The following is a 24,427-nucleotide window of genomic DNA, read 5'->3' as shown; positions in this document are numbered from 1 at the left end:
GTGGCCTCTGACATGGCAGCAGCATGGCCTCAGACACTGTGGTGGTGTTACCTGAGGCACGGCAGCAGTGTTACCACGGGCATGGCAGCGGTGTGAGCTCAGACACCATCATGGTGTGACCTCAGACACTGTGGTGGTGTGACCTCAGACACTGTGGTGCTGTTACCTGAGGCACGGCAGCAGTGTTACCTCAGAGATGGCAGTGGTGTTGCTTCAGACATCGCCATGCTGCCACCCCAGACACAGCAGCAAACGCCTCAGTCCCCACGGTGGCGCTACCGCAGCCATGGCGGCTGCGTTCCCTCAGGTGCTGCCGCAGCCATGGCGGCTGCGTTCCCTCAGCCAACACTTCACCTCCGCCACCCCAGGCCCTGTCAGCCCAGGGCCGATGGGCACAAACCACTCTCACCCAGCCGGCTCCCTGCAGCCTCCCCGGGACGCAGGTCGGCCCCGGTCTCTCACTGGCTGCCCCAGCTCTACGCGGGGGGCCCGGGCCGGGCGGCGGAGCAGCCGGTATTTGGAGGGACTGGGGGTCCCCAGGCCCGCGTCCCCACCGACCCTGGGGGCTGACACCTCCCCTCGCGGGATAGGAACTTTGCAGACGCTCCCTAGGCCCCACCGCAGCCCTTGACCTGGAGAGGCGGTGCGCTCGCTCTGCGCCGTGACACTTGGCAGACGCTCCCTAGCGACTTCACAGGGAAGGCGCCGCTCCGCTCTGCGCTTTGCCGGGCGGCGGCACTTGGCAGATACTCCCCGGACCGTTCTGCGCCTTCGTTCTGCGCCGGAAGCGGGAGACGCTCCCTAGCCCCTCCCGCGGGGCGGGGGGGTCGCCCAGGTAAACATCCAAGATGGCGGCGGCGGAGAGCCCCGACCCGGCGGCGGCGGGGCCGGGGGGCCCGCGGGGCGCGGCGGAGGCCGACGCCGACGGAATGGGCCTGACGGACCTGCCGGGCGAGCTACTGGAGCTGATCCTCTGCTGCGACGTGCTGGGAGCCGCCGACATCGGGCGGGTGTCGTGTACCTGCCGCCGGCTGCGTGAGGCGTGCCAGCCCCGCGGCAAGGTGTGGCGGGAGCGCTTTCGCCTCAGGTGGGCACCGCCGCCCGGCCCGGCACGGCCCGGCACGGCCCTCCGGGGGGCTGCGCTGGCTGGATGCGGCTTGGCGAGGGGTCCCCGCGCGTCTCCTCGGCGCACCCCGGGGCAGCCCGGCCCTGCCCGCGCAGGCCGGGCCCTACCCGGAGGGTTCAGCTGGCACAGGGGACCGTGCCCGCGGTCGTCTTGGCTGGGAGGGCCTGGCTGTTCCTGGGGTGGTGGAAGTGCACCCCACACACCCCATCTTTGCCTCTCTTCCCTTGCCAGCTGCACCACGGTGCATGCAGAACCCCCCACGGGTGGGACGAGCCCTGCGGCTTTCCGCTGTGTGCCGACCGGGATGTGGATGTCCTTCCCGAGCAGGGATCACAGGGACTGCTGCAAGGCTTCTTCCCATCCTAAATCCTGTGGGATGAACCAGGCAGAGCCTGCCACTCGGAGATCAGTCTTTGCAGCCCCTTCCACAGCCGGGCACTTGGGTTACCTGCAGCCTCCAGATCCAGCTTGGGGTCTGGCAATGGTGTGGACAAAGGGCCACATGCGTACTGGGGTTGTCAGTTGGCCTCCCTGGTCCCGCTAAGGTAGGCAGCATTAGCTAGCAGCTTCCAAAACAACTGCCAAGACTTGTCTGGTCTTACATCAAAGACAGGTGTTTATTTGTAGTGCTTTTGGGAGAGCTATTTTCACAGCAACCAAAATCCTTTGGATTGACTTTTGCTGACTGTGAGTTTAGTTTCCCCCAAAGGCAGTCATGGGATACCTGACAAGGACATAGCTGTATTGTAGCCAGAGAAACTGTTAATGCTTTAGCTGGGAATAAAGCATGAGTGTTATTGTTGATACTGCTTACACCACGGTGGTTTCAGCAGTTCTAGAAACAACGCTCCTTCACTGAGGCCGCCAACCTATCTAGAATAGGGCAGCTGACCTGCTACCTGGTTTTGTCTGTGCTTTGGCACAGGAAAAGTAGCAATATTGCTTTCTCCAATTGCCAGCTGGCTTCTAAAATGTAGCATAGCTCAAATGAGAGGATTATTTTCTTTCCACCAGTGGAAAAGGCTACTGAACAATTACAGCTTCCCCAGTTCACTGAGCTATGGCTGGCCAGATCCTTTCACCAATTCATTGGCTCTAATTTCTGAAGCAAAAACCTGAAAGTTTAAAAATGGTTGAGATCCAACAGCTGAAATTGCATGTGGTAGGTGATTAGCACATGCTGCTGTCCTCCTCTGTCTTTGATAATAAACTTTTGGCAGGAGTTTGCACATTGACCTTGTCCTGGCTGGATTCCATCGTGAGTAATTGCACTTTATCTTCCTAAAATTTTCAATGTAATTTCAACCCAATGAATTATTCTTTCTCATCCTAAAATAAATTATTGTAATTGTTGTTACGGTGTGACTGCCTTTCAGCGGTAGATTAATGGCTAGGGATCAATCAGGAGAGAGGTTATTATGTAATGTGAAGTTATTTGGTTAGTCTTCGACTTTGTTTTGTAACTTCAATTGCAGTGTAGTTTTATTATTAACTGGTAGTAAAATACCTTCCATGTGTGGACAGACACAACCGTGCCTTTTGGTCAGTTGGTAGTAATTTTTATACAGAAGTAGTGGCTTAAACATTTGGTGTTCTCTCTATTTATAAGGTAAAAATATATAGATATATAAAATAATGTATATAAATAAAATATACATAATATAACCTGAAAAGAACATAAGGCAATCCATGTAGTTGAAGGAAAATGTTTTGTGAAAACCTGGAATAATTAACAGAATTTCAAAATGGGAAATAACCCCCCCTTTAAATTACAAGAGCCCTTTCTCTTGGCTTGCTTTCCCATGCTGGCCAAAATATTTCCATCCACTTTGTATCTTCAGAACAGTCCTGGGTATTGCTGCGCCAACATGTATTTTATTGCACAGGGCTGCGTTGTGGCAGCATGTGCCCACGTCATTACAAAAGAAACTTTATTGCTGCTAATAGCCCCCAAAACGTTACCGGAAGTTAGGTTTTCAGTCAAACCTTGAAATGCTTCTTCGCATGCTATGGAACATGTTTTAGCTTTTGGACTTCTAGACTCAGTAAAGCAGGTACAACTTTCTTTTACAAGAAAGGTGTATTTTGTGGTTTTTTTTTTCTTTTAAATAATTATTTCTTGTATTAAAAATGAACTGCCAAAGCATTTAGCTGCCACAATTTGACTACAGAATTCTCTGTTTTCCTCCAGTAGATGTTGCCACCAGCAAAGGCAATAGAGGGAGCTCTGTTTTGTGCATCCTCTTAATTAGGCCTACAAGGTAGTAGGAGGAGCACAGGACAATGAATTCTCATTCTCTTAGATGACAAGTTAGCTTGCATGTGATAGTCTTCAGAATGGCAAACTTTTTTTAATTATAAAACTCTGCATCTCTTCTACTGTTGTGACGTGTTTATCTTGCAAAGCTCTGGAGGAAACCTTAAAAGTGTTCAGGTATTTCAATAGCTAAATATCCTAGAGTAGGAACCTTTTGAAGGTTTCCTCTTAGCAGGCTTCAGGAGAGCTTACTTTTAAATAACCATTAATATGCAGATGAAATCAGTTATTGGATTAATTTATACAATTATATTTAAAGTTGTACTGTGTCTTGGCAATGTCTCAGCTCTTCAGCTCAGTCACGTCATTACGTTAAGCAACATTTTACAGTTATGGAGGTTCTCAGTGGTGTTGAAATACTAATGAACCTGTTCACTTATGTCTTGTTGTGTAGGTGGCCATCGCTGCTGAAATACTATAGCCACACAGACGGTGTTAGCTGGCTTGAAGAATACAAAGCACGGCACAACGCTGGCCTAGAAGCTCAGAGAATTGTAGCTTCATTCTCCAAAAGGTTCTTTTCAGAACATGTAAGTCATCTTCTCTATGTATGTGCAACAGCCTAGCTGCTTGTTTAGTACTTATTATTAGTTTGTCATTCCTCTCTCTTCAGATCTTTTCAACTATGCAGGCAGAACATTTTTATTTCCTCACTTTGTGTGAAAATGCTAGATCACCAACCAAAAGGGGAGAGAGAGGTCAAAGTCCGAAGGCGCAAACTGCATAGAGTCCAAAGTGCGCTCTGCATATCACGTTCAGCTGTTGCTGCTGCAGCTTTAAAAGCGCTTTGCTCATTGCTGCGTGTTCAGACCTGGCTCTGGGAACTTCTGAAGGACCGATAGCTTGCTGACACGTACCACAGCCTATGAGTTTATCTCACTGCAGACCTTGTGCAAAGATATGTTCTGTGAGTTGTCAGAAGTCATTTGAAAACAGGACTAAGGTGCGATAGGTTCACTGAATCGGAACATTATTTATTACATATTATTACAACATATTATTTAAGTGCTTTACCCAACCATGACACCAAGATGCTTTTGTGTTCAGTGTGAAAAAGGTGAAAATGTAGTTTCTCAGAGGGACTTACTTGCACATGGAACAACAGCTATGTCGTTGTCTGTTTGCTGGCTGTGGGTTTTGGCTAGCTGTACAATTTGGGTCAACCTGAAATTCTGTGAAATAGGCATAAATGCTGCCCATAACTTTGGCTGAATTAAGAAGTTCACACAAGAGCCACTAAACGGCCACCCCTCTGTGGCTCCTTTGGGACTATGTTGTGGTCCAGTAGAGAATTCCCCTAAGATATAGGAGACCTGTGTTGAAATCCTCTTACCTGATTTTAAGCAAGGGTTGGTTTCAGCCCTGTGGGGCCAGTAGGGTGTTTGGAGAGGCATATCTCTTAGCTGTTCTTTTTGAACTGTTCCTCTGTAGTTGCAGCAGATAGACACTTGACCATTGTGGTGGGCCGACCCTGGCTGGAGGCCAGGTGCCCACCAAAGCCGCTCTGTCATTCCCCTCCTCGGCTGGACAGGGGAGAGAAAACACAACGAAAGGCTCGTGGGTCGAGATATGCACAGGGAGAGATCATTCACCCATCACAGTCACAGGCAAAACCAGACTTGACTTGGGGAAAAAAAATTATTACCAATCCAATCAGACTAGGATAATGAGAAATAAAACCAAATCCTAAAACACCTTCCCCCCCACCCCTCCCTTCTTCCCAGGCTCAACTTTACTCCCTAGTTCTCTCCCTCCTGCCCGCCAGCGGCGCAGGGGGACAGGGCACAGGGCTTGCAGTCAGTTCTTTCTGCCGCTCCTTCCTCCTCAGGGAGAGGACTCCTCACACTCCTCCCCTGCTCCAGTGTGGGGTCATGTTATCCCAGAGGCGCTAGCACCATCGCTGATGGGCTTGGCCTTGGCCAGTGGTGGGTCTGTCTTGGAGCCGGCTGGCACTGGCTCTGTCGGACACAGGGGAAGCTTCTAGCAGCTTCTCACAGAAGCCCCCCTCTGCAGCCCCCGCTGCCAAAACCCTGCCATGCAAACCTAATACAACCATGGAGAAATGTGTGCCGGGGCATTAACTGAGGGCAGAGGCTCCTGGATTCCTGCTGTTTTAATCACGTATGCAAAGACTAATGAGAGACCGTTCAGCAATACCCAAAGGCCTAATAATGAGGTTCGTCTCCTGTGGGGCTAGAAACTGCAGCATGATTCTCTGCTTAGAATTGAGGAGAAGAGACTTTCAACCCAGTTCTGCTAGAACCTGCAGAGTGCCCGCTGAGATACAGTATGATGGGAATTGCTTTTTCCTTACTGTATTATCCCATGTCCTATACTGACAAGCTTGAAAGCAAATAGATTTCTTACAGTTCAACCAAAGTTTAAAAAAAGAGTTCTGAGTTCTGGAAGAAAATAGCTGTTCTGAAAGTAGATACATAAGTGACTGTTTCAAAAAATGAAGGCTCCTGCTCCTTCATTCCTTCCCCCAGGACCAATCTTCTACACTGGGGAGCATATGTAGAGGTTCAGTCAACCACAGACAAAAGTTGATTCCACCTTAAAATTACTTGCAGCTTGGGCGCAGCTTGCGTAAGATCTGGTATGCTTGTGCTGATCCATACACCCACTGTAGGAGCCCAAAATGCTCTAGTAGTTAGCTCAAATAGCTGTAGGGTGCTACTGGGGCTCTAAGTGGATCCTTGTAATAAATCTTTGGAGTAGAGACTTAGGAGTACTTGGTGAGCTGGACATTTTTAAGATCTTACATAAATTGTAAAAAATAGAAGAAAATTAGTTTTGAGACTTTTAATGAAATTATGGGTTTTTTTGGGAAGAATCTGTGGTGCTCTGCATAATTCATTGTCTTCATGGTTTGACAGGTCCCTTGTGATGGATTCAGTGACATTGAGACTCTCGGGTGCCCGAGTCATTTTTTTGAGGATGAGCTGATGTGTATCCTTAACATGGAAGGAAGGTAAGAAAGAGAGGGGCTAGAAATGGAAAGGATTTTTCCCCTTTCACCAGTTAAAGGAGAATGGTACTGTGGTGAATGCCTGACCTCAGCTTCTGTCCTTTTGTTTTTCTCATAAAACAACATCCCCAGGCTTACCAAGGCTGGGAAGTATCGCTCTGTGTTTAATTTCAGAACATTTAATATTCCCAGAAGAAACCGTCTAGATTAGTCTACAAGAAGGAGGTCCTCTGGCTTTGTATTGCTGTTTGTTACTTGTTTCCTTGTCAGTTGATGACACCTGCTGGGACATGTTCCATGTACCCACTTCTCCATAGTAGTTTTGGCTTAAGGAGTTCCATTCTCATGTTCCTTTTTTATTTAAACCTGGATCACTGTGCTGAACTGGATGAGCAGGATAAGGCCACTGCACTGGAGGGAAGTGGGAATACTCGATGAGGATTGCCACCATGAATCCCTGTATCATGAAACTACAGCCCTGTTCTTGTTGCTTTTCTTAGCTGTAGTAGGTTGGTACAATTTTGGTCCCCAAATAAGCAACTGAGTTTAAGTCAGCCACTGCAAAATTTGCAGTTCTGTAAATTATTCAGACAGGTGAAATGCCAAGCAGGTAAATAAAACTTACGGTTTGCATCTGCCTAGGTATTCTCATTACCATGGCTAACACTGGGCAAGATGAATAAGTCACTGCTTTAATTGAAGGTCTTTCTGCTGGTAGCGTATAAATCGTGCTGATTTTGCTGTTATACGAAGCACCAATAGATTGCTCTTAATGGGGTCTAATAGCCTTGATTAAAGGGACTGTTAGTAGAGCTTGAAAAAACATAACTGGAATGGCAATCATCTCATTTTTGCTTTTTCACATCCATTTTATTACCTTCTCTGTTTGAACTGGGACTAAACATCTCTCATTTGACAACTGGTTAAAAAGCTTTTGAGTCTTTGCACTGGCCAAATACCCATAAAGCAGAATTGATGCTAATTACACCCTGATTAAGTTCTAGTCATTGCCATTCAGGAGCATTAGGCTAAATCATTTCCCTGGAAGATATCCCAATAAAGCAGTTGTCCCTATTGAGCATCCCAGTTTAATTGGAAGAGGATAAAGTGTTATGAGGTTTGATTATTCTCCTGTCCAGTAGGACGGAGAAGGTTGATTTGACCTGCAGTCTGGAGGAGAGGTGATGTAAGCAGGGAAGGAGTTTTTCTTCTGAAGAAGGAAACTGGACTTGTTTTAAACACATGGCAAGGGCAGAGCCTTGGGATCAGTAGAATTCTCCCTTTGGGTGTTTTTTGGGGCCAGGGCTTTGTGCCATTCCTAACTATTTTGTGTAAAAGTGCTCAGTAAGGCACTGGGTAACCCATTGCTAAAGGCCAGGGCTTGCTGAGATGCATGTGATTTGAAAGCCGCTGAGTTGGCCTGTCGTATTTCGGGTGACCTCTTCAAACCTTACCTGGGTAGTAACCAGCTCTCTATTTCTTCTTCCTGGGCACCCTGCCTTCACTTGTTAATTTAGGAAGTGAAGGGGCTTCACTACAAAAGCTGTAAGGTTTTGGATTGTGTGATCCACGGACCAGCTGTTGATCTGTTCCTTCCTTTTCAGAGCAACACAGGTGTTTTTCCTCTGGGGATTTTTTTTCCTCTTCTGAATACTATTGGGGCTACATTCATGTCCCTCATCAATGTCTTTTTAATGGTGAGAGGGTACTTTAAGATTGATTCTGGAGGAATCCAGTCAGACAGAGGGTAATGTTTTTGAATAAAATACAGGATTTTAATTGGATATTCCTGAGCTACTTTAATTAGGACCTATGTTGTTTCCCATGATGCTGTATCTTCTCAAAATTATAAATTGGTGGTAGGATGAAAATTGAAGGTGACAGGAGCAATGTTTTGCAAGTGTCTTATATTGTGGGTTTTTAATGATGAATTTCCTCTTAACATTTACCTTTTTGGTTGACTCTTCAGTTATAGTGGTGTTCCCAGACTTGTTTAGAAAAGCAATAGTTTAAACTGTAAACCTGTACTGACTGGAAAAGTTAAATCAAATGTTCACCTTTAAAGTGCTTGTTTAGGGCAATACTACTTTTTATATTTAAATATGCAGGAAAGGTCTCACCTGGAAGTACTATGCAAAGAAAATTCTATACTTCCTACGCCAACAGAATATATTAAAAAATCTGAAAGAGTATCTTCAGCGTCCAACTGATCAGCAGTCATTTTTAGAGGGTAAGTCTTTGGCAGAAATCCCATGTAGAGCACCTAATCACAGCTTTCCATCATTGCTGTTTTACTTGGAAAGAGCCTTCCTTGCTTATATTTCAACTAGCCCTTTGACAGCAACTCAGAATTACGTCTGGATTGTTGATGTACCTGAAACCCTTAAAATCTTGCAGTAGTTGCATCGTGTTGCATCAGAATGTCAGGATTACATTAGCCTCTGTCAGTGCTGTATGCTTGAATAATTGCCCACGGACAGGCGAGCTGAAAAGCAGTGGAGAAAATGTTAAAACAATTGCATTTGAATCTTGAACAATGTATTGAGGATATTCGCAGTAGCTCAACGTCCTAATTAGCTGGCATTGCAGAAGGATTTTAACTGTAGCCCGTGGGCTGAATACGGCCTAACATACCAACTGATCTGATTTCGATTCAGCTCCCTGCTGTCTCCTTTCCCAAGTGCTTCTCAGATAAAGGCAAGTAGCAAGCTGCAGGCAGGGGCAATTGTTGCAGCTCATAGCCCGTGTGCTGTGGGTTTCTCTCAAGAAAAGGTCTGGCTGCTGGACCTTTGAAGCTGTGCAGTGGAGAGCTGGGGAATGGATGGAAGTCCAGTCACATGGTGGGAAGGCACATGCACCTGAGATGAAGAAAGAAAAGGCTTTTCTGCAATTCATGCTCTCAGTCTGGTAGATTATTCTCTGCTTCAAGCTTCCTATGGAGAAGATGGTATTCTGAATGGGCTGAAGCCTGCCAGTGTCTGTAGGAGTCTCTTATTCGTTATTTATACCTCAGAAATGTCATAGGAAAGAGTCTCGAACACCCAAGCTGGTTCTTGTTAGTGGCTATAGACTTGGGACTGTGTTAGGGCAAGAAAGGAAAGCCAAAAGTGGCTTTTACTGGAAACAACCAAGACAGTTAATTATGTGACTTACTCATGTGGGCCAAAAATACATGCATTTCTCTGCCGTGGAGGTATTATTACAGCACCAACAGTTAGTCTTTTGTGAAACTTCTCTGGTCACCATGGGGAACACTAGAGGCAGGAAGAAGACATGGCTTGGGGTCCTGCTAAAATCCTTGAATGCAGGCTGTCATGGAGGTCCTAACGAAGCAATGTAGGAGGTATGATCCATGCAAAATTCTTGCAGGTGAGTTCAGTTGATTCCAAAGGTTGAATGGTACGGAGATTTTAGAAAGAGCAGTGGTGACAAGGTGACAAGGATAAGATTCTGAGAAAGGGCTATTTTTGTCCTGCAGAAGCTTGAAAGAAGAGACTTGGGCAGAAGGGAAATGAAAATCTGTTCTGTTATAGTGCGTTTCTGACATGATGATGGAGAGCAGGTGTGGCAGAGAAAGATGAATGTAGCAGAAGAGGGAACGATGAGCAAGAATGATAGCTATGGAGGGTATGGCAGGAAGAAATCAGAACTGAAACAGAAGTGAAGTTGAGATTGTTTCAGGCTCTGAATAAAAAACACTGAGTTGGGAGGATGCCAAGAGATGCAGTGTGACTGGAGAGTTGGCTGGTTAAGCCTGGTCTAGCAGCATGCCTGCTCAGTGTATGAATCTATTGCTTTCCCTTTCAAGATGGTGGAGAGGGGAATACTGAATTTAATTGGCATTTACCATGCCAGCTTATACTACACGTTTTGTGTGATAAATGCAATATATTGCTGTAAATTTTAAAAGGAAAGCTCTCGTGTTCCACTGCAATTGCTTGCTGCATGCCTGGAATTTAGAATAGGTACAACTAAGCAAAGAAAAAACTGAAGTCCTGTTTCTTATATAGTTTGTTTTTTCCAGGTGCTGTTTTAATCGATCAATACTGTAACCCACTGTCAGACATCTGCTTAAAAAGTGTCCAGGCACAGGTGGATGATATCACAGACAAAGTGCGCAAAGTCCTGCGGACAAAAAATCCAAGGCACCCCAGCTTGGCTTCTAAGGCAGGTACTGTACAGAAACATATGCTTTACAGCAGAGAATTTCTGCAAATCCAGATACAGGCAGACCAGGTGAAACAGCTGTTGAACTATTGCAGCTTAAAGAGCTGTTGTTCTTTATCCCCTGGCAAGCATATTCTGACATTTGCTTAAACCATCATTCAGGAAACAGGCTGTTTATTCAGCCACGGGGACCCTATAGCCCAGGGTTGTCAGTGCATCTGATACTCTCTAAGCAAAAAGAATTAAGAGGGGAATTCTTCTTTTTTCTTTTTTTTTCCCCATTTGTCCCTAAAGTCTTAAGTAGTCCTGATATCTGTAGCAGGACAGGGGATCGACCTCTTTTCCTCTGCAAGTCTCAGCAAGTCAGCAGCAACAGAAAAGGTATGTGCTTTAACACCTCCAAAGGCCAGGCAGCATCTTGCTCCATGTTTTTTGTAAGCACTATCTGAGGTTTGCTGTCTTTCAAAGAGAGAATGAGCGGTCTGCCTGTATCTGTATATCTGGAGGAGCCAAGCTGGGACTCTCAAGCAGTCTCAAGCACACTTCCCATGCCTGGACGGTGTGACATGTCCAGTTGCGGTGCTATGCTGGCCCAGGTTGGTTAGGATCCAGTCCTCCAGCTGCAGAAGGAAGCGAGGGATCACTGTTGCACAGCTGAGGTGCAGGAATCCACTGAGCCAGGCCATGTTGTGCGCAGAGCACTAGGGCACTGCCACGGTCAGCTCCGGCCAGTCTCTTCACTCTCTGAATTGAGATCGCTCTCCTGTCTTCTTAACCCCCATCAAGAATTTCCGTGTAACGTTCATTGCATAAAGGTTAAGTGCATTTGTTTCCTCAGTCTTTGTTTCATTGCCTGTGTTTTTAGGAGAGGTCCTGGTTCCAGAAGTGGAGCTTCAGCGGCAGGTACTTGATGCTATGAATTGTGTCCTATATGAGCAGTTAAAATACAAAGGAAATGAGCTGGATTACTATAACTCCCTGAATTCATACATTCACCAGGTACGTATATGTTAGGCAAAAACTAGGAGGCTGCAAGGCTTGAGACATTCTATTTGTGGTGTTTATTTGTCCAAATTTAGTCAGGCAAATAATTCTTTCTGAAGAACAACTTGCTGTAAAGTCAATATGATGTCGTCTTCTATTGCATATTCTGTCAAGTTGGTTTATTTTCATTTGTGAAATCAAACCTTGGGACTTTGTGTTTTTCTTGATATCCCATGTACTTTTATCACATTTTTATTTTCCAGGTTTTGATCCGCAGGACGGGAATTCCCATCAGTTTGTCTGTGCTTTATTTAACAATTGCCAGGCAGCTAGGAGTCAAGCTTGAACCAGTCAACTTCCCTAGCCATTTTCTGCTGCGATGGTGTCAAGGAAAAGAAGGGTAAGTGATGTGCTGAATTTTGAAGTTGTGTCCGCAGCAATAAAAGCCAGAAAGCATTTACAGCTCCAGACCTATACCAGAATGTTTAGTTATTTTACATCTGCAATTACAACCTATGTGGAGGAAAAGATCAGATCTCTAAAGAAGTTTTCCCAGAACTCAGCTCTGCTGTTGATGAATGGTAACAGATTTCCTGAGTGTGGAATAAAAACCACCATGAGGTAATGTTTCTCTTATTTAAGAAAATTATGAAAAACTGAAAAGAAGAAAAAAGGTGTTGATTTCGCATAACCTTTCATACAGAACAGTTGCTAGAGACCATTGCTGCTGTTCTGTGCACTCATTTAATTCTCCGAATCAGTGCAGGATACATCTTTGACCAGATCATGATCAATTTACAGCAATCTGTATTTTGTGAATGACATCAGCAGTCCAATTCACAGCAGTGGTTTTGTCTATATATACCCCTTTTGGCACTAACCTTCAGATGCCATATGTGTGGTGCTCTTACACTTTCCAGTGCAGTGTCATAACATAATCTAGCAATAGATGCCGCAAACCGGAAAATACCCAAAGGAAAGAACTGGCATGGTGGAGTGAAAGTGTCCCCCTAGTTTCTCTGTCTTTTCCCATATATGTTTATCTGAAGAAGCAGCTAGGAGGAGAGAGAAGGTAATCTCTTTTTAGGAGGGAGCTGAGCTATGAATGACACTTGTTTTACAAACAAGCTTGAAAGTGCTGAGGGAAGAAGAGAAATAAGTAATCCTGCTCTACCATGAGACCCATCATCACAATGTAGTTCCCTTGTTGTTTTGCTAGAAGCACAGATATTTTTGACTACACCTACATTGACGCCTTTGGGAAGGGGAAGCAGCTGACGGTGAAGGAGTGCGAGTACCTTATTGGCCACCACGTGACAGAGGAATTCTATGGAGTGGTGACTGCAAAAGAGGTCTTGCAGCGTATGGTGGGAAATCTCTTAAACCTTGGCAAACGGTGAGTTGAGAATCATCTGGCCTGTAAGGTCTGTGGGGGAAAAAGGGCCCAGAATACACTGTCTGCATATCTGATACTGCTTCTTCACGGTGTTTGAGTGGGTGCTTTAAAAAGGTGCCAGTCGCCCCAGGGGATCTTAATAATTCTGTATGTCACGTTGCATTGTCTAGTTGCTTTTAATCACCTGCAGCAGTATTGCATGGAAACAAGAATATTTACTAAAACAAGTTCCCCTCAAGAAAACGGACAGATCATTTTTTTCCTTTGTGAAAAGCTGATAGGGACCGTCCACCGTTCCCTTAAGAGCAGAAACCTTCGTTATCATCTAGTAAGCGCAACCCACGTGCTCAGATGAGCAGTTTCAAAGATATTGCTGGTTTGTAGAAAATCTGGTGGTTTTTTTCGAATGCCTCTGATAATCACTTTCCCAAGTAGCCATAGACAGAAATCACAAAGTGAAAGGATTGCTTTAAGTGTAATTAAGCTAGAGGAACAGAAGCAGATTTCAAAGGGATATGGCTTGGAGAGTGAATTTGCTATTATTTGACTAAGTAGAATACCAGTGAAGTGGGAGGGTAGACTCAAAACGTCAGTTGTGTAGCATTTTTCCTTCTGAGCAGGCTGTTGGATGTGATGAATGACAGCCAGTCCTGGAGTCACTCTTGTTGAATGAGCATGCCTGTACCTGTAGCATCATTTTTGGTGACTATCCCTGTACTTCGGAGTACTGGGGATAGGAGTTGAAGAGCTAGCCTTACAACTGAGTTTCTTTTTTGCTGGCAGAGAAAGCACTGATCAGTCTTACCAGCTCTTGAGAGACTCGTTGGATCTATACCTGGCCATGTATCCGGACAATGTGCAGCATCTAATGCTCCAGGCTAGGTTATACTTCCACCTGGGAATCTGGCCAGAAAAGGTACCTCGCCACTCGGTCGTATGTTTTCTCATAGGCTAAGCACTATTAACACTAGTCTATTGATTTTTGGACTACGTCAGCTTGCATTACAGTCTGCCACAAGTTGTTTCTGTAATAAATGCGATTGAACGAGTTATCACATTTCAGAGAATCAATTTTTACTATATGAAGCAGGGAAAAGAGGATGATTCTTTCTTGCTTGCTCTAGGGAAGACTTGTGAGCAGCCTTGAGTCTGAGTCATAATTTATGATTTACTGCCCAAGTCTGACAGTTTATCTTGCAACCAATACTGTGGACTTTCAGCTGTAAGTTATAAGAACATTCTTTTTGCTTTATGCCTAGATTATGGCTAGTGGTGGTACAGCTCTTGCTGGACTCATGTAAAAGGAGCAATTACCTTATCAGAAAACTTGTAGGAAGTTATCTCTTACAAATACGACCAAAGCTGTTCTCTGAAACCTTAGCCACACAATCAGTTGCTCTTGTGAAAAAGCCACTTAAATATTTCTGTCCTTGGGATTCTTTTTTAATACTGCCTTTAGCATAGCAACTTGAGTCCTGCTATCTTGTGAATGTGGGAAAGAAGGTGCCAAGACTTACAGCTTGTCTAGATCATCCGTGTCTTTCACAGGGAAGGCACAGGGAAGAAGCATGTAACTCAAAAATATTATTTCTATAGTGTGTCACTACAGCAAAGACGTGTTCCCTAGTCAAATTTTCATGTACTACTTTAATGAAGCTCACACACTTGGGCAATGCCTGTGCCATTCCCAAACGTGTGGTTTGGGTGAGGGGGCAGAAGTATTGGCTGGCCTGCTGAGCAGAAAACAGCTCTTCCCACCAAATTAACTGAAGCATAGGACTGCTGGGGAAGCTGCTTTTCTTTTGAAGAACAAACTGGGCTAAGCTTGCCTTTCCTTTCTTATGGCAGCAAGTTTTAGGGTCGCCACAGAAAAACCAGCACAAACTAAGAAATTGTGTACAGGAGGGACTCGCTGAGCTGAAATGGCAACCGTATCTAAATAGGGGACAGCTAAGTGAAGCACTGAAAGATCTTCCCTTTCTGGCACTCAGCAATGTGTTTGTAAAGCACAAAGGCTTTACCTATGCGCATTTTGCTGCCCTTCATAACAAATAATACAATCCCATGGCTGAATTTTACATGTAGTTTCTGTGCACCGCGTTGCCAAATGCAATGAAAATGTGCAAATTTGGACTTTTCAGTGTTGCGTCCTCATATGTATCCAGTCGTTCCAGGCTATGGGGTAGGATTGTAGCAAGCCAGAGAGAATGCTCTATGTCTGACAGAACAGAAGATACCAGATTTCATAAGAGGTCTGCCAGATTTATGGAAAGTGGTACAAAAATCTTAAGTCAAGCAGAGCTACACAGAATGTTGTCCTAAATGTTTGCAAATAACAGTAAATGAAATTGCCAAGTATCTCTGGCAGCTATGGCCACTGTGCCAGGCCTTCCCCTTACCATAGGATTTTTCAGGATTTTCACATCCTCTTAAGATGCCAGCCAGAGAATTAAGGTGGTCAAGAAGCCTGAGCTTTGTTTCTTCTCTTACGTAATTCCTCACCTGTTCTTTTTCTGAAATTATTTTCTTCACCTCTTGGCTGATGTTCGTGATCAATAGCCTGAGATTTCTATTCCTCTTCTGCTGCTGCTCTGAACTTAAGAGTGACCAAAACTTCCAGCATGTGATCAAGGTGACAGGCCTTTTGCCAGGTGCTAAAGTGCATCAGATTTTGGAACAGTGGCAGCACTTGAGGTATTTGACGTTGGGACGGATGTATCTGTCTTTTGCCAATCTGTTTAGAAAACAGTTTTTATTAAGAGCAAGGAAGAAAAAGAAAAAAAAAAAAAAAAGACTAAAACTTGCATTGCGTGCCTCTAACAAACATGGCAGCAGATGCTCTGATAGTGTGCCAGAGGCTGTTGGAAGGCTCGTATTCTGGATCTACAGAGTTTGCTGCTTTCAGAGCACTTCTCAAATTAGTGTTCTTCAGTCATCCTGAGACAAGCAGGTTCTCTATCTCTTCTTCACTATTTCATGGTGTAGCATCACAGCCATTATTTGCATTTCCTTCTGCGCTGCCGTGTTTTTTCTCTGCCAGGCTCCCACAGACATGCTGAGGAACTCTTTTAAACTAAAATGTTTGTTCTCAAGTACAGCAGAAGTCATCTGGAATTGCTTCACAGCAGCATTTTGGGAAACCAGCAACAGTATTCTCTTAATGTCTCAGAAACCTTGAAGCAGTCTCGTTAACGCCCTGTGGTTGCAAAATGTGACGTGATTAGCCTGTATGATTTAGTTTTAAGGGGTTACTCTGCTCAACAGTGCCCTTCCTTGGAAGTAGGGAGCTTTACACCTAGAAAAGGAGAGGTCTGTTTGCAATTTCTGCAGGCTAAGCAAGTGTGAAGAACTCCTTGGGAGTGTGTAGATAAAGCAAAGGTTCTCCTGTGTGGAAAACTTGTGTGGCCATCCTCCAGGCCTGGGTACTTAGACCCAGCTAACTTGAGACGTACATCTGTATATATTTGTAAGTGTTGGACTGCTGTAGAGACATGTTCTGAATTTGTCTTTTTGTTTTGGTTGCTCAAGGTTCTGGACATTTTGCAGCACATTCAGGCTTTGGACCCATCCCAGCACGGAGCCGTTGGGTACTTAGTTCAACATACCCTAGAGCATATTGAGCGCCGGAAGGAGGAGGTGGGACCTGAAGTGAAGCACCGTTCAGATGAGAAGCACAAAGAGGTCTGCTTTTCCATCGGGCTGATTATGAAACACAAGCGGTGAGCTCTTCAAAACCTTCCCTACATTAGCAGGCTGTACTCTAACAATGAGTGCAGAAGTGTTTGTTCTGACAGTAATGAGACGTGGTTTTATCTGCCAAGGAGGTACCTGGAATGGAAAATGCCAGTCACGTGCATCTGTGCCATGTACCTTGTAGAAAAATGGGAGCAGCTCTGTCCTGTGAGAGAGCGAGTGTATTCACTGCTGTTCGCTTGCAGAGAAAAGTTTGTGAGGTGACTTGTTTGAGTCATCGTATATCACACAGCTAAAATTTCCAGAGCCCCAGAGCTCTCAAAGCAACATCAGTAATCAGTTAATGAAGGACCGTGGAACAGAATTGACTTCAAAAAAGATTGTAAGATTCCTAAGACTGCTTATGAATCTTTCCCTGTGCTATTATTACCCCTTTCTTCCTGCATTGCACCGGGGCTTTGTGTTCCTGTCTGTACTACTCTGCCAGAATGACATGCCAGCACTGTGTTGCTTCGGCCACTCCTCCGACTCAACAAGACAACTAGAGCATATTTTAAGGCCATCAGTAGTGACAGTTATAATACCCTGTGATTAATTACATAAATAATCTGAAAACGGCGATGGCTTTGTTTCTGTGAGTTCAGTATTGATATTACCATGTCTGTGTGATGGGCACAGAAATAATTGCACAACACAGTAGGGTGGTTGATTCTCTCCCTGTTTCCTGTTCTCCCGGTTGCTGACTTCCAGTCTCTTTCCCATTTTCATTTCTTGCTCACATTTGGTTTTCTCTTGCCCTCAGCTGTTTGTTCCTGTCTATTTATCCAGTCACTGGATAGTCATTTCCCCTTACCTCAAAATACAGACATGTGCACACGCAATCTTTCTGAATTGATTTCCTCCCCCCGCCCCTTGTCCTCTCCTCCGTGTGCCAACTCACAGGAGGGTCCTATCCTGTTTGTGCTATATTAGTCTTGAGGAAAAAGAGCTGGCTCTGGAGTTTTCACAGTCTTTGCTATGTGATTTTTTTAATTAGATATGGCTATAACTGTGTGATTTATGGCTGGGATCCTGCCTGCATGATGGGACATGAATGGATCCGGAATATGAACGTCCACAGCCTTCCACATGGCCCCCACCAGCCTTTCTACAATGTGCTAGTGGAAGATGGCTCTTGCAGATATGCTGCTCAAGGTGAGCAGGAGTCTCCTGTGTTTACTGTCTGTTTAGAAGTACATTAGGAGAAAGGGATGCTTAAGTGATTAACTCTTTCAAGAATGACACAGACTCTTAGTTAAGGTTGAGGTAGGAAGGAAAATGATCTTGAATTCATGGCCTGCGTTGTTTGCTCTCTCTGAAATTAGTACTGCTAGGAATGAATGTTAAGGACTACTCTGGTGTAAACTCCTTTTGCCTTAGAAATGTGTTTTGGACGTGATTGGTTTTATGGTGTAAACCATGATGGTTGCTTTTAAAAGAGGTGACAGCTTCTGTTGCTGACAGAACCTCAGACTTCAGCTCTCTTTCTTTGAAATGATAGCTGTGCTTTGGGCAGGACCTCAAAATAGGATCTAGTGAGAGAGCACACAAATTTTGCTTGTTGGGGCATGGTTCCGAACAGCTTTCATCAAGAAACTGCGTATGCCAAAATCCCAGAGCGTGTGGGTAGCATGGCTTTTAGTGCCACCTCTGATAAGAATGGGACAAAAGTGAACGTCTCTTCTAAACCTCTTTGCATTTCTGAAATCTCTATCACCCATTCTTTATGCAACGTACCATAAGAAAGGAAAGTCTTGTCTGATGGTCAGAATATGAGGTTAGCATACAAGAAATGTTGAACTGAGGTTCAGAAGGGAAAAACCCTCTACCTGTATGTCTGTAACTGCACATAGTAAACAGAGTGTTTCTTTGCATCATGTTTGTTGTTCTCCCTGTGATAAGGAGGTGCCCCGTCCAGCTGGCAGGGCAGTGGCACAGCCTGAGTGTATTTTGCTAAGACAAGGTGTGGAAGCTGCTGGAGAGGAAATGCTGAGCAAAATGCACATAGCAAGAGCTCTTTCACTAGGGTGTGCTCCCTAGCATGTTCTGGTCCCATGTGTGTGAGCAAGAAGTGGTTTTACAGCAGAGGACGCTCCTACCTTTGTAGGTTTAAAGTGCAGATGTTTCTCACTGTCCTGAGAGTTTTTATATTCATTAGTCCAAAAAGATGAAGTGGGGACTGGGAATACTGCAGCTCAGTCCTATGGCTCATATTAGGCAATACTTGGCCTCTCAGAGAGTCTGAAAAACCACAAATTCTTCTGTGCCATGGGTTGATATTAAAATATGCATCTCACTGAAAACTAATCAGATAATTGTCCACAGTGCTTCTGGGGCTGAGTCATCTCTTACATCTTTTGTCTAAGTGTTTATAAACAAGTATAATGCTGGCTGGTTCCAGAGCACAGCGTATTTTAGCCAACCTATAGGTTGACACCGTTTCTTTGTGACATCCGGGTGTTTTGGTATTGCTAGGGGAAATTGAAGGGTTTGTCCTGGCTGCCTGACTATTGAGTATCCTCTCTAAAATACATCCTCAGATCATTTGGGAAGGGAGTATTTCATAACCCACCGACCTGACTTTGGGGAGGGGATGATAGTTTTTTACTGAAAGAATCTTAAATCTGCATGCAGAGTTTTATCTAACCAGCTCAGAAATAACACCAAGCTTATTGTAGGTAATCAGTTTGAGTCTTTCCTGTAAATTTGTGGGCTGAGCTGTAGCTAATTCCAAAACACCTGTTTCATACAGTGAGTTTGGTATCTACGTGTCTGCTCTTGTCTTTTGTTTGCTTTGTGGCAGTACAGGCCAGATATCTTGTGGTTCAAAAACTTCTAGTCAGCATGTTTCTCAGGTTTCCCACCTAGTGCCAAACTTGCTTGTCTCAGTCTCTTCCCCCCTGCCAGCTTCTGTTTCATCACTGTATTTTTTCCCTTTGTACACAGCTCACTGCTCAGCCATGCTTCTGCAGAGCATATTGGAGTGTAAATTGCTTTCTGCAGTGGTGCAGTATACGAAAAAGGTACTTTGCAAGCCCGCAGGACTGCAGCAGCGCACTTGAAGTGTAGAAAGCTCTTGTATTTTTGGCTGCACACACTGACATACAGTAGCTTCAAAGAGCCTGTATGGATTAATATGACTTGTATGTGCTCTCTATAATGAACTGAATAGTTTCAGAGACAGGTGAATTATTCCTGAATGATGTTCTCTGCATCCCATCTTGTTCCTGCCCTGCAGATAAGTCAGACTTTGGGACTTAGGCAGCTTCTCTTTCTACCTGTATATCTGGCACTGTGCTGGAAAAAATGACATCATTTGGGGACTGCTGCAGGGCACCTGCGCCTGTGATTTACTGCAGGGCTGCCTCCCAGTCGTACTGCTTTATACAAATGCTGCGGGAGCAAAGGGACCCTCAGCTTGGGTCACCTTTGTGTTTTAATGCCAGTGCTTCTGTGTTGTTTAACTGTTGTGCTTAATCAGGTTATCTTTTTAGTACAAAGGAGGAAATGGGGTGCTCTGGGAAAGAATCAAGGTGCTCTTCTTGGGACTTTCTCTTAACTTGGGGAAGTTTGGATTTAGAAAAGTTAATTTTGCTGTGTGAGACATGCTTGAAAACCAGGCTGGTGACTTGACATGGTTGAAACACTGCCTGGTGACTTAGAGCAAGACAGCACTCGGCTCCTCTACCAGGACAACCTTGTGCAGTTGCCCTCACCTTGGAGCATTCTGAGAAGGGTCTCTCCTAGAAACTGGTCTCCCATGGGACTTGAGGGATCAGAGTTCAGTGCAGCAGCTTCTCCCTGTGCTCACAACCAAGATGTGTGGCCAAGAGTGAGAGCAGGTCAGCATTCTGCCACTCTAACCTCATATCAGACAATGTGGTCTCAGGCATAAAATAGTTTTCATGCACTAAGTAAACGGGGTCAGTATCACTTAGGAGATGAGGCTCGATGAGCAATCGTACTGGCGTAGTCTGTGCATATTTTCCTGGATTAGTGTTTTTCTTTCTTTAAAGCATCAGGAGGTGGTGTTTCTAAAGACAGAAACAAGACCTGAGAGAGGTGCAGGATTTATTGCCTTGCAGCAAGCCATTTCCTGTGGTGATAACTGATTCTTTCCTTTCCAAACAGAGAACCTGGAATATAACTCAGAGCCTCGGGAGATTCCTCACCCTGACATTGGCCGCTATTTTTCAGAGTTTACCGGCATTCACTACTTAGCAAATACCGAGCTAGAAATTCGGTACCCGGAGGATTTGGAGCTCACACGTGCCACAGTTCAGAAGATCTACAGTTCAGGCAAGGAGTGAGTGCAGAAAGCATCTTGAGGACAGAAGCAGCTGGAGTGTAGCTTTACCCTCTTTGCAGAACTTGCGTGGAAGGCAAGTTTGGTGACAATCCTTTGGCTTAACGTATTGAAAACTGCATTGAACTTTGCAACTGGTGCTATAGCATCTTTCCGTTGCCTGCCTGCCCATTCTGGCCCAAAGGCACAGGGACATGTTGGTAGTTGAGGCCAAGCGTAAGGATCTTGCAGGGGCAGTCGTGCTAGGAAGCGCGTTGTCCTTGGGAAGGATTTGCGCATACTATTTGTTCTGTGATTGTCTTGCCTAGAAGGTCGACTCGGTGAGATCCCTGGTGTGGAATATGGAAGAACCTCCTCTTCCAGAGAAGGAAGTTGCTTGTCCTTGCAGTGTTGTGGGTTTCTTGGTTGTGTTTGTTTTTTTTAAAATGTATATCTTATGTAGGTGATAGTTTTTAAAGTCTCTTATGTTTCACTGTCTTCTCCGGTCTGAATTTTTGGTCAGATTTTGCTTCACCTCTGTAGTCTGATTGTTCACAGAGCTACCGTTCTGAGCCTAAATATCCTTACGGGTCTGGGAAAGAGCCCCAGCAACAAAAACAACAGCAGCAGCTAGGCTTCTGGGGCTGGCAAGCGCAGTGGTAACACTGAGGTCCCGTTGGCCACCTTGCTGATGATACAAACTCTCCTAATGCAGAAGATGAGCGTCTAGCCCTTTTTCATGCCTGCTAAACATACCCAGTCCATGCTCTTACCTTGTTTTTCGGTGTGTTCATCATGTATGTTCAAGGCAGGATCTGCAGCACAGCCATGAGTGCTCCCAGGATGATTTTGAACCTCGTGGCGCTGTGTCATGGAAGCCTTGAGGTCAGTGCCAGAATGACTTTGATGTATGGGGAGCTTCCACTCACTGCTGTCTCCAATCTCTAGGTATTTATGCAATACAATGGGATCGTGACTGGAAACAGGCCAACCCTGGAGTCAGCCAAACTGTGTATGGAGGAGAGATTGTTAATTCTGCAGCTTGAGGCCTTCTCCCTTTTTGCCAAACGAGAACAGATTTTGGGGGAGCACATACTCCGCTGCCCAGAAGGGAAGAGCTTAGCAGCTCAAGGCACATACATTTGAACATGACTTAAAAGCCCCAGTCAGAACCATTGCAGAAGAGGTTTGCCTCTGGGTTCAGGTGTTACGGGGTGCAGAGTGACACAGTGTTTGTGTGCAACATCTATAGACTAGCTGCAGCTAGTGTCTGCTGTCACTGTCCAGTTGCAATACAGTAGTTATGTCAGAGATGAGAACTAGGTACTGCGCCCTGTAGAGTTAGGTGGATGCTCTTAGTAGTCTATTATAGCACTGCAGGTATTGCCATGTGAAATCACACAGCCCTCCTCTTAAAAGAATGCTTGAACTGCATGCCATCCTGTTGAAATACCGAGCGCTGATTAAATGTGAGAAATAAATACTGAAAGCCCAGCACTTTTGCCAGCGGAGTGGTGGTGGTCTGCAGGAATCTCGGTGCTTTAGGAAGAACAGCCATGCATGGTTAGTGCTGAGGAATGGTGAAGGTGCCGTACTCCAAGTAGAACTATGTCTTTAAAGAAGTGTGTACTGAAATGAACTTGGAGGGAGGGAAGGAGGAAGGGACTGAAGAATTTCTACAGAAGCAGAATGAAAGCAGGGTAGCGAATCATTAGGCAAAATCTTAAAATCCATCTCTTGTTTTTAAGAGCTGGAGTAGACCCCAACCCTTTTTGAGGGTTGAAAGCAGATCGCAAGAGATTCCTAGCAGGGATGGAAAGTTGGGAATGAGACTGTTGAGTCACGAGGTCGATGCTGGTAGCCGAGAACAGGCATGCAGGAGCAGGGCTTGGGCTCCCCGTTCCCAGCCTTAGCTTTGATTGATGAGACTAGCTCTGCGACAGCATAGATATGGGTGAGTTCCCTGGGACTTTGTGCTCCCCTCTGCCAAACGGGTGGTCTGTGGACACCTTGCCCCTCTCAAGTGCATCAAGAGATTTTCCACGTACTGAGCTCGTAGGAGTCCTTGGCAAGAGGTGCTTCCTGAATGCCGGGTAGAATCGTGCCATAAAAAAGCCACAGGATTCAGCAGAAAGCTGCCTGAGTTACTCTGCAAACTGGTGCTGGACAACGCGTATCTAACCCACCTGAAAACACGCTGTGTACTTTAAGACAGGCGTCCCGGAGTAGTTCGGCAGATCCCATTATACCCATCCTTCTGGGGCCACCCTGTGTTTATACTCTGAAAAGAGTCTGGACAAGGAGGAATCGTGGGAGCGGCTCCTCATGCCATTCGTTCACGTTTCCACCACCCACAGACTCTTCACTGTTTCCGTTTTAGCATGGGGTGCAAAAGGGAAGTGTTACTGTGCAACAGGGGACAGACGTACTGCAAGTGACTTAGGTACACGAGGCAACCCAGCCCGCCCTGTAACTCAAACCTCTCAGCCCTTTGGCAAATGCTTTGTAGAGAAACTGTGTCCTCGGAGAGGTCGACGTATCTGCTTTGCTGTGCAGACCGTGTCAGCGCGTCGTTTTACGCGTGTTTGCGTTGTCCAGGAGCACCGACATGGCCTTGGACGTGCCAAATTCGGAAGAGGCTGGAGGTATGTCAGTAGGCACCGCACAACATCAGGGTCCAAGTCCAATTTTTGGAACTTAAGAGAAAACCAAAGGAAACGGTGTGTAAAGGCTCTCCCTTTTTGTTCCTGTTTGGTTAGGCACGCCCGTGGCATCATTCCGTCTTCCTGCTGCTGCCTGTGGGGTTGCATGCTATGGTTTGAGTCTTTGGTCTTAGCGAGGAGGAATTCCCACGTAAGCATTCGCAGCTGTTGGAGACCTTGCCCCAAGCATCCAGGGTCGCCAGGGAAAACGGAAAAAAGCACGAGGATACCTCTCTATCCCTGCTTGAGCAACCTCTTGAAATGCACATCAGCTCCCGCAGGCTGAGCGTGTGAGGCCCGGCACAGCCGGGAACACCTTTCCGGGCTGCTGGAGGTCTCGGTAGGTGTTTGCCTGTGAATCAGGTGACTCTTCTGTCATCGTCCCCCTGCCCTCCTGGCAGCAGAGGCATCTTTGCAGTCACCATTTCCCCAAGAAGAGGGCCGTGGATCCCAAATGCTCCGTGTGTCCGTGAGTAATGTCTGGGTCTGTGTGAATGTACATAAGTTAAAGACGATACATATGCACGTACGTTGCGATTTGTCCCGTCGTGTCTGTGCGGAGCTAACGTGGGAAAAGGGATGTTTTGCTTTCTGGAGAAGGTGGAAATGCTGTCCTCTTATCTGCCTTCACTCACCTGCCATCCCACCGCTGTGTCTTGGGGCTTGGGTAGGTTATAAAGGTAGTCCCGGGCTTCCCCTAGCAGGGGGTGAGTGCTGTGGGCAGCCTTTTCGGAGAGGTTTGTCCTC

At 45.6% G+C, this 24,427-nt stretch overlaps 1 protein-coding gene across 1 annotated transcript; it reads left to right on the top strand.

Annotated features, from left to right (window-relative positions):
* Positions 1 to 709: 709 nt before the first annotated feature.
* Positions 710 to 21,612, top strand: FBXO21 (F-box protein 21; the record flags this gene model as incomplete). The annotated part of the gene is made up of 13 exons (XM_082007810.1): positions 710 to 1,087; positions 3,838 to 3,973; positions 6,323 to 6,417; positions 8,523 to 8,644; positions 10,439 to 10,585; positions 11,447 to 11,580; positions 11,829 to 11,965; positions 12,785 to 12,961; positions 13,745 to 13,877; positions 16,490 to 16,680; positions 17,691 to 17,848; positions 20,825 to 20,999; positions 21,537 to 21,612. Exons 1-13 carry the CDS (start codon positions 849 to 851, stop codon positions 21,610 to 21,612), a joined length of 1,920 nt encoding a protein of 639 aa, XP_081863936.1. The 5' UTR covers positions 710 to 848.
* Between the last annotated feature and the right edge of the window lie 2,815 nt (positions 21,613 to 24,427).

This window comes from Phaethon aethereus (assembly GCF_964289735.1).
Source record: "Phaethon aethereus genome assembly, chromosome: 17".
Classification (NCBI taxonomy): domain Eukaryota; kingdom Metazoa; phylum Chordata; class Aves; order Phaethontiformes; family Phaethontidae; genus Phaethon; species Phaethon aethereus.
The sequence above is the reverse complement of the archived record's forward strand: the minus strand, read 5'-3'. Positions and strand labels throughout refer to the sequence as shown.